Source organism: Cebus imitator, unplaced genomic scaffold (genome assembly GCF_001604975.1).
Source record: "Cebus imitator isolate Cc_AM_T3 unplaced genomic scaffold, Cebus_imitator-1.0 Scaffold160, whole genome shotgun sequence".
NCBI classification, from domain to species: Eukaryota; Metazoa; Chordata; class Mammalia; order Primates; family Cebidae; genus Cebus; species Cebus imitator.
In genome coordinates, this window is record NW_016107475.1 from 1,971,725 (window position 1) to 1,981,959 (window position 10,235).

General features: G+C 38.9%; 1 protein-coding gene across 3 annotated transcripts in view; it reads right to left on the reverse strand.

The window, feature by feature from the left end:
• Positions 1-492: 492 nt before the first annotated feature.
• QRSL1 (glutaminyl-tRNA amidotransferase subunit QRSL1) overlaps positions 493-10,235 on the reverse strand; it is a 39,533-nt gene continuing 29,790 nt past the window's right edge. For all 3 annotated transcript variants that reach the window (XM_017543756.2, XM_037743956.1, XM_017543757.2), the window contains exons 10-11: positions 5,274-5,479; positions 493-2,790 (exon numbers count right to left, since the gene is read on the reverse strand). In XM_017543756.2, the coding sequence (XP_017399245.1) occupies positions 2,570-2,790; positions 5,274-5,479 (427 nt within the window). In that variant the 3' untranslated portion in view covers positions 493-2,569. The remainder of the gene's footprint in view (positions 2,791-5,273; positions 5,480-10,235) is intronic.

Consider the following 10,235-nt stretch of genomic DNA (forward strand, 5'->3'; position numbering starts at 1 on the left):
ATTAAAAGTAGTTAAATGAAAATTTATAATAGAAGCTATTTAAAAAATTCCATTATTTTACTCCCCTGCTTTGAATCGAACAAGTTATGGCAGACGGCTTGCTGAATCCCGAGGTCTCCTTATTGGTACCTTGTAACCATTTCTCTTTTTATTATCCTTCAGATTCTGTTTAAAATCCTAAAGTTACTTATTTACATTAGGAGGTCCAGGTATTTCCTAATAGGAATAAGCACTTTTTTTTTTTTTTTTTTTTTTTTTGTCATTTTGCAAGCTGCTCTTCTGTACCATGCCGTCTTTTTTAAACAGCCTATTTTGATGTCATCACAGAGCACCTGGTGTCAGCCATTCAAAAGGAACATTCTGCCTCCTGGGTTTCGAGTGCTTTTCTTGGTAACGCTAAGCACAGGCCAACATGGAACACTGGTTTTCCCACTTGCTGCTTTGGCTTTCTGTGGTGGCACGGCGCCATATTTTATGATCACAGTTTTTCACTTTGGCATTCGTTCATTCAAACTTTTTTTTTTTTTTTGGTTGGTCTTCCAGGTCTTATCAAGGAACTCATTTGACACATGTAGACATCTTCACCTTTCAAAAACACTCTGTTCTGGAAGTTCTGTTGCTAATAATTTTAGGGTTTAATTAGCCGAGATAGAGAAAGCATTTGTCACTTAAATTCCCAGACAGTGACTTGGCAAAATGAGACCTACCAGATTAAGTGTAAAAATGAAGAAGAAAGAAAAACAAATTTGGTATCATTTCATGCTAGTTGGATATCAGTATATGAGAATGGTTAAGTGTTTCACTTTTTAATTTCCAAAGTATTAGTGCAGTTCATGTATAGATACAGGAACAAGAGAATTAACATTATTTGAAAAAAATTTCAGCCAGGTGTTGTGGCTCACGCCTGTAATCTCAGCACTTTGGGAGGCTGTGGCAGGCAGATAGCTTGAGCCCAAGAGTTTGAGACCAGCCTGGGCAACATAAGGAGAGACCATCTCTATTTTTTTAAAATTCATTACATAAAAAAGATTGGGGCAGTGGGTAAAATTGTTTATTTACTTGCTTTTGACATCATATTTGCTCCTTCAACTAAAATGGTTCCTCCATCTGGCCTGATATGGTGTATGAGTAATTAAAAAACTTAAAACGGTTTCCTCCTGCTATAAAGTAGTGCAGTTTTCTCTCTTATGGATTTCTTCCTCTTTCAGAGATTCAGAGTCAAAATTTGTAAGAATATTATTGAGCCTGGCATATAAAACTTTTATGTAAAGTTAGTCAGATTGAAAAAACACTTGTAAAGATAGTCAAGAGGACAAGGAAACCGTGAGATACAGAGAATCTGGGGTAAGGCAAGGTCTTGCGATGCGCTTCCCCTCTTTGGCATCAATACCAAATTCTCTGCACGTTTTTCAGAGTGTATGTTCCTCGTGTATTTTGAACCTTTTTCACTAAAAGCATGCACTGCTATCTACCAAGTTTCCAATCTGTGATGGTCTGTTAGGTTGCAACAAATGTTTCTACGACATCAATGAAGTCATTTGTGATCAGGAAACAGGAGCATGAACTCAGCGTAACATGGAGTTGTTCTGGTGTCTAGGCACGGGCTCTGAAATAGCAGAAGTAAAATTTTAACTCTAAGGAGGAAAGGAAAGTTCTCAGTCATTTCAGCTCTTAGGGAAATAAAAGGAGTGCCTGCACCTGGGGCTCCTCCCCAGAGAGGCATACACCCCGATTTGCATGATTCTGGGCCCTGATTGTCTGCACTTCCTCCTGTGCTCAGAGCTCCTCTTCCACCTGCTCTGCTCAGCACTCAGAAGTCAATAATCCCACTCAATTGTTTCTGTGCAGTTTTTTAACAACCCCTCAGGCAGCCTCCACCACATGATAAGTTATCTGCCTAGGCTATCCAGGTTATCTCTAGAGACTATTCATGTTTTTGTTAGTGCTTTAGTTACACAGATGTACACATTTTGAGAAGTTTATCCCTAATCTTATTTTTACAGTAAACTCTTTAGTAAACATTATGGTAGAATGCATTGTTTTTGAAGAACAGATACCTTGCATTATCACAGAAGTACTGCACTTTGCACTTACTAGATGGTTAATAAATGCCAACACATTATTTATTATTAATTATCACAGGAATTTAAAAAAGTGATTCATAGAATGACTGTATTAACAAGAAACCTAATTACAAGAATTGAGCAAGACCATTTGACTCCCTATAGAATCTCCAAAGTCAGTCAGTTATTTATTTTTGAAACAGAGTCGTGTTCTGTCACCCAGGCTGGAGTGCAGTGGTGCAATCTCAGCTCACTGCAACCTCTGCCTCTGGGGTTCAAGTGATTTTCCTGCCTCACCCTCCCGAGTAGCTGGGTCTACAGGCTCTGCCACTATGCCCGGCTAATTTTTGTATTTTTAGTAGAGATGGAGTTTCACCATGTTGGCCATGCTGGTCTCGAACTCTTGATCTCAAGTGATCTGCCTGGTTTGGCCTCCCAAAGTGCTGGGATTCCTGGTGTGAGCCACCACACCTGGCCTAAAAGTCATCTTAAATTTTAAGATATGTTTACTGTTTTAGAGAGACAGAGGCTAATTTTTCATTTTCAAGGATTGCTGAACAATCATCCATGAGTTCTTGAAGTTGAATAACAGGAAACTGTACTTGTTTTTCAAACCATTTGGCTACTGTAAGAAGCTGTTGGTCATAAAATGCACGTCCAATAAACTGCAGTCCTATTGGCAGCCCTTGGTTTGAGAGTGCAACAGGGATACTCACTGCTGGCAATCCTGGGAAAAGAAAGAAACCCAATAGGTGATTAATTCTCCATCCTAAGCAGCAAAGACCTCTTACACTTTCCAATGCTAATAAATACAATAAAGTATAAGGTCTAAAAAACAACCAAAAGGCCAGGTGCGGTGGCTCACGCCTATAATCCCAGCACTTTGGGAGGCCGAGGCAGGTCAGTCAGTAGTTCAAGACCAGCCTGGGCAACATGGTAAAGCCGCATCTCTACTAAAAACATAGGAATTAGCTGGGCGTGGTGGCAGGCACCTGTTATCCCAGCTACTTGGGAGGCTGAGAGAGGAGAATTGCTTAAGCCCAGGAGGTGGAGGTTGTAGTGAGCTGAGATTGCGCCATTGTACTCCAGCCTGGGCAACAGAGCAAGACTCTGTCTCAAAACAAACAACCTGCACCCCCCCCACAAATATTGTGCTATACAATGATTTTATACTATGTTTTACTTTATATATTTTGGAAATCATTCTGTATCAGTTCACAGAAACCTTCTTCACTCACTCCTTATTGCTGTATAGTATTCCATTACTTGGTTTTACCATGATTGAGTAAACCAGTCTTCTACGGTTGGTTATTTAGATTGTTTTCAATATTTAGCTATTTTATACAATGCCCGAAAGAATTACTTTGTGTATGTATTGTTTTGGTATTCCTGCAATTTTTTTAGATGCTTCATCAAAGGACAAATACATATGTAATTAGATATTGCCAAATTCCCCTGCAAAGAAGTTGTATCATTTTGATCTTCCACCTACAGCCTTGCAAACAGTGTGTGGTGTTCAGTTTTTGAATTTTTGGCAATCTAATAGATGAGAAATTAGTTCAGGGTAGTTTTAATTCCAGGTTTGGGCAGAGAAAGTACAAAATCCCAAAATGTCTTGTTATGCCATAAAGCATGTTTTCAATAATTAATAGGGACAGTTTTAAAGGATACATATAACTTGAAGGGGCTCTTATTGGCCAAATTTAAGACAATTTGAGCATCAAAAGCAATACTGACAGTTAATTGCTTATAATACACTGAATTAAAGAAAGAAAGAAGGCTCTTGTTTAGAGAATACTGCTAGCTAATAAATGCAGACTGAATGACAGAATTAGTGAACCCAGAATTTTGTAATTCTCTAGCTAGTATTTCAAGGATGGCCAATGAATGCTAAAACTGGGCAACAGGATATTCACACGGTCTCTAGGTATCACCCCAGAAACTGCTTACAAAATGATAAAAGGAAAAATGTACCTTTTTTATAAGGAAACATCTGGCAGTTACTTCCTTAGCCAAGTTATCAGCTTGGTTTTCAAAAGTGAGACAAACTGCTATTAACTGTTTCCTGACACGAAGAGTATGTAGTATTTCTACCAAAAATGTTTAACTCAACCCAATCACAAGGAAGCAATCTGACAAATCCAGATTATGGATGGGACATCCTACAGGACAAGTGGACTGGGCTCTTAACATTTTTTAAGTGCTAAAGATAAGAACTGTTGAACCAGAATTCTACATGAAGCAAAAATAACCTTTAAAAACCAAAGGGGGAAATCAACACATTCTCAAAAGGAAAGCTATAATTTTTCATTAGCAGACCTATCCTAAAAGAATGGCTAAAGAAATTTCTCTAAACAGAAGTGATAAAAGAAAAAATCTTGGTACTTCAGGAAGTAAGAATGAACACAGTAAGCAAAAGTATAGGCAAATGTCTTTGCTTTTCCTCTTAAGTTTTCTACATTATGTTTGATGACTGAAACAAAAATTATAGCAGACTGATGTGGTTTTAAAGAAAAAAAGAGAGGTAGGTGATTGTTCTAGATTTTAAAAAGATACCATAAACCAATGTAATATATCAGGAGGAAAGACAACTTATAAAAGACACTTTTGGTAGAACTGAGAAAATCTGAATATAAAATATATTTGAATTATTACTCAATTATGTTTTCTTAGGTATGACAATGGAATTGTGGTTCTGTAGGAGAACGTATTCTTATAAAATCTGTACAAAAGTATTTAAGGGTGAAGTGTCATGACGTCTGAAAATTTCAAATGATTCAGGGATTCAGGTAAAAACTGTGTGTGTGTGTGTGTGTGTGTGTGTGTGTAGAAAGAGGAAAAGAATGGCAAAGCAAATAAGGCAACAAAATGTTAAGATTACATCCAGGTGAAGGGCATATCAGCATTCAATATATCACTTTTTCAGCTTTTCTGTGGGTTTTACATTTTTCAAAATAAAAGTTAACAAACAATAGTACTAAGTGTGTTATGTTTGCGTGTGTGTGGTGAGAGTGCATGCATGTGTACTCATATGGTTTGGATTTGTGTCCCTGCCCAAATCCCATGCTGAATCGTAATCCGCAGTGTTGGGAGGTGGGGCCGGGTGGAAGGCGACTGGATCATGGGGGTGGTTTCCTATTCTTAAGCTGAAGATCAGGGTACCGGCCTAACAATTTGAAGGAAACCAAAATGTTCCTGAGGAATCCTCACCTGCCATATTTACAGGTTGTGTAAAAATGTCATCCTGGGCACTTCGTGTTCTGTTGTCCTCTTTGATGAACTCCAAGTATGGTACTGCTTCACTCAAGGTGGTGGGAGTTAGCAAGACATCTACTCCAGAGTTAAATGCATTCACAAAGTCGTCAGCAATGAGGCGTCTCACTTTCTGTGCTTTGACGAAATAATTTTCATAGTTTCTGAGGGAAAAAAATGGGTGACGTATTAAAGGATTTTTTGTATTTTTCTTTGAATCAACTGTCTTACATCAGGCTTGATAAAGAACCACTGGATTGTTGGCTTTTGTGAGCAGGCACTATTAAGATTCTTAATAACACATAAAAATGAATTCAACTGTGCTGCTACTCATAAATTTAATCAATCAGAATTCACTAGTAGATGCAATTCTACATGTATAATCTCAAAATATTAATAATTCCAGAGCCATCATTAAACCAGAATATTCATTTTAAAGTGAGTAAAGTACATAGCAATAAATGACTTTCTAAAGGTTACCAAGATAGACAGTAGTAAACTTTGCAGTATTGAATTTTGTATTTTATGGATAGGTATAGCCCAGGGGTGGAAAAGTGAAATTCAAGAATGCTTATTTTACTAAAAAGACTAAGGAAAAAGCCAGACATAGGAGTAACGATAAGTCAATGATACCAAGAAAAGGGAAAGGAAAATCTTTTAGATTCTTCTGAAGCTGTCGGGAGAGGCTAGCAAGAACTAACTGTTCTAAACGTCAGTTTCCACAACTGTAAAAATGGATATACCTGCCCCAGTTTTACTGAGGGCAAAATAAAATACGATACAAATGTGAAGTATGTTTTACTCTAAAAAGGTTGTACAGAAATATCATATGTCCTTACTCTTATTTGACCACAGGGTCTACAGAGAAACCAATGCAGGCATCACATAATTTACACAATAGTAGGTGGTTTAAACACCACATTTACAGCATTCCAAAACCTGAATTTTATTTTATTTTATTATTTTCAGAGGAGTTTTGCTCTTGCCCAGGCTGGAGTGTAGTGGCGTGATCTCAGCTCACCACAACCTCTACCTCCTGGGTTCAAGCGATTCTCCTGCCTCAGTCTCCTGCAAAACTTGAATTTTATAAAGAACAAATACTTGTTTTCTATTAAATTTCTTCCTACTTTAAATATGGCTCAAAAGAAGAACTGCTTCCATCCAAGATGGAGTAATGGGGCTGGGATTTACCCTGTGCTATGGTTTGAATGTTTGTGCCCTCCAAAACTCATGTTGAAATTTAATTGTCACTGTAACAGTATTAAGAGGTGGGATCTTTAAGAGGTGATTGGGCCATGGATTGGTGCCATTATAAGAGTAAAGTTCAGCCCTCCATGTGCTTTCCCTTTCTCTCCCTCTTTTTCTCCCCACCCTTGCTTTCTGCCATGTGTGGACATAGCAAGAAGGCCCTCACCAGGTGCTGGCTCCTCAATGTTGGACTTCCCAGCCTCCAGAACTGTGAGCCAGTCAATTTCTCTTCACTATAAATTACCCAGTTTCAGGCATTCTGTTATAGCAGCAAAAACGAACTGCTTCTCAGAATACGGGATTAAAAAAAAATGAACTAAGACACTCTGCCTTCTTAAACGACTAGAAAACTGGACAAAATATATATGAAATGACCATTTTCAGACATTAGACAACAGATGTTCAGGAGAAAAAGTTGTGAGAGAAGAGAAACAAATGAAGTAAGCCAGGCCAGGTGTGGTGCCTCATGCCTGTAATCCCAGCACTTTGGGAGACTGTGGTGGGAGGATTCCTTGGGCCCAGGAGTTCAAGACCCGCCTGAGCCACAGAGGGAGACCCTGTCTCTACAAAAAATTCTGTAGTAGTCCTAGCTTTGCTGGAGGGCAGGGAGTGTTGTGGATTGCTAAGAAGTGCATGAACCTGGGAGGTTTAGGTTGCAGCAAGTCCATGGCAACGGCAGTGCACTCTGGCTTGGGTGACAAAGTAAGATCTTGTCTCAAAAAAAAAAAAAAAAAGGTATACCCTTTTAATTTCCCCAGCTTAATGCCTAGAGGCAGTTTTCAGGCCTCATTTCAGAGAAAGCTAAACAGTATTGGGGGGTAAGTTAAAGAGACAGAGATCTGAAGTTCAAGGAGACAAAGACAGCTAGTATTTGCAAAGCAGGGTACTGAGTAGGAGGGAGTGGCACAATGAGAGAACGCAAGAGATCTGCAAGGAGATTCCTTGAGTCTTTGGCTGAGTACTGATCTATGAATGCATGAGAAGGACCCCAAGGCTGTGGAAACAATCCCCAAAAAGCAGTGGACCAAACAATTGCTAGAGCTCAAACAGGGCTGGAAAGAGTTTGTGTTTCTAACAGCCAAAGTGAAAAGACTTGAATATGTGCAGCATCAAAGCATCACCTCAAAGTAAAGTAAAATTAGCCCTGGACTAAAGGCTGCTTTGGATTTATCTTAACAAAGCTTAAAAATAAGACTTGAAAAGATCCAACAAATTCTAAGCAACTTTAATGCATCCTGAGAAAAAGCCCAACACTGTTTAAAGGAATCTAGCAAATGACAATGTAAAATTCACAATATACAGGCATGAAATGAAGCAAAAAATATGACCCATAACCAGAGAGGGAAAAAGCAACTAATACAAACAGATGCAGAAATGTTGGAATGAGTAGATAAGAACATTAAAATAGTTACTATAAATATGTCCTTTTTATCTTTTTTTTTTTTTTTTTTTTGAGACAGAGTCTCCTTCTATCACCCAGGCTAGGGTGCACTGGCACAATCTCGGCTTACTGCAACCTCCACCCCCCAGGTTCAAATGATTCTTGTACCTCAGCCTCCCGAGTAGCTGGAATTACAGGCACGCACCGCGCCACCCCACCCAGCTAATTTTTGTACTTTTTAGTAGAGACAGGGTTTTGCCATGTTGGCCAGGCTGGTCTCAAACTCCTGACCTCAAGTAATCCACTTGCCTCGGTCTCCCAAAGTGCTGGGATTACAGGCGTGAGTCACCGTGCCCAGCCTAAATATGTTCTATATGTTCAAGAAGGTAGAAGAAAACATAAAATAATAAAGAAATTGCAGGGATAAGAAGAGCTACATGGAACTTCTATACACAAAAAATACAATGTATAAAAAATATACTGGAAAGGATCCACGTAACAGAAAAAAAGCTCAGTGATTCTGAAAGCAGTAATGGAAACTAGCCAAAAGGAAGCAGAGAAGGAAAAAAGACTGGGGCGGCGGGGGGGCGGGGCAGAATGTAGGCCAGGCGCAGTGGCTCACGCCTGTAATCCCAGCATTTTGGGAAGCCAAGGCAGGCAGACTGCCTGAGGTAAGGCATTTGAGACCAGTCTGGCTAACATGGTGAAACCCTGTCTCTACTAAAAATACAAGAAAATTAGCTGGGCATGGTGGTGTGTGCCTGTAATCCCAGCTACTTGGGGGGGCTGAGGCATAGGAATCGCTTGAAGCAGGGAGGTGGAGGTTGCAGTGAGCTGAGAGATCGTGCCACTGCACAGCCTGGGTGACAGAGTGAGACTCTATTTCAAAAAAAAAAAAAAAAAAAAAAAGAAATGTATCATCAGTGAGCTGTGAGACAACATATCAGGTTGATTAAAAAGTCCCAGACAGATGGAGGAGGACAGGAAAAATATTTGAAGAAATAATGGCCAAAATTTTCCAAATTTGATTAAAACTATAACCCGTCAATACCTAGTTTATTGAGGGTTTTTAGCATAAAGGGCTGTTGAATTTTGTCAAAGGCCTTCTCTGCATCAATTGAGATAATCATGTGGTTTTTGTCTTTGGTTCTATTTATGTGATGAATTATGTTTATAGACTTGCATATGTTTAACCAGCATTGTACCCCCGGGATGAAGCCTACTTGATCATGGTGAATAAGCTTTTTGATGTGCTGTTGCCAGTATTTTATTGAAGATTTTTGCATCTATGTTCATCATGGATATTGGCCTGAAGTTTTCTTTCCTTGTTGAGTCTCTGCTGGGTTTTGGTATCAGGATGATGTTGGTCTCAAAAAATGATTTGGGAAGGATTCCCTTTTGGGATTGTTTGGAATAGTTTCAGAAGGAATGGTACCAGCTCCTCTTTGTATGTCTGATAGAATTCGGCTGTGAACTCATCTGGACCTGGGCTTTTCTTCAGTGGTAGGCTCTTAATTGCTGCCTCAACTTCACACTTTGTTATTGGTCTATTCAGGGTTTCAACCTCTTCCTGATTTAGGCTTGGAGGATGCAGGTGTCCAGGAATTTATCCATTTCTTCCAGGTTTATTAGTTTATGTGCATAGAGTTGTTTGTAATAATCTCTGATGATAGTTTGAATTTCTGTGGAATCTGTGGTGATATCCCCTTTATCGTTTTTTTATTGCATCTATTTGGTTATTTTCTCTTTTCTTTTTTATTAATCTGCCTAGTGGTCTATTTTGTTGGTCTTTTTGAAAAACCAGCTCCTGGATTTATTGATTTTTTGAAGGGTTTTTTTGTTTCTCTGTCTCCTTCAGTTCTGCTCTGATCTTAGTTATTTCTTGTCTTCTGCTAGGTTTTGAGTTCTTTTGATCCTGCTCCTCTAGCTCTTTCAATTTTGACGATAGTGTGTCTATTTTAGATCTCTCCTTGCTTCTCATGTGGGCATTTGTTGCTATATATTTTCCTCTAGAGACTGCTTTAAATGTGTCCCAGAGATTCTGGTATGTTGTGTCTTCGTTCTCCTTGGTTTCGAAGAACATCTTTATTTCTGCCTTCATTTCATTGTTTATCCAGTCAACATTCAAGAGCCAGTTGTTCAGTTTCCATGAAGCTGTGTGGCTCTGAGTTAGTTTCTGAATTCTGAGTTCTAACTTGATTGCACTGTGGTCTGAGAGACTGTTTGTTATGATTTCTATTCTTTTGCATTTGCTGAGGAGTGATTTACTTCTAATTATGTGGTTAATTTTA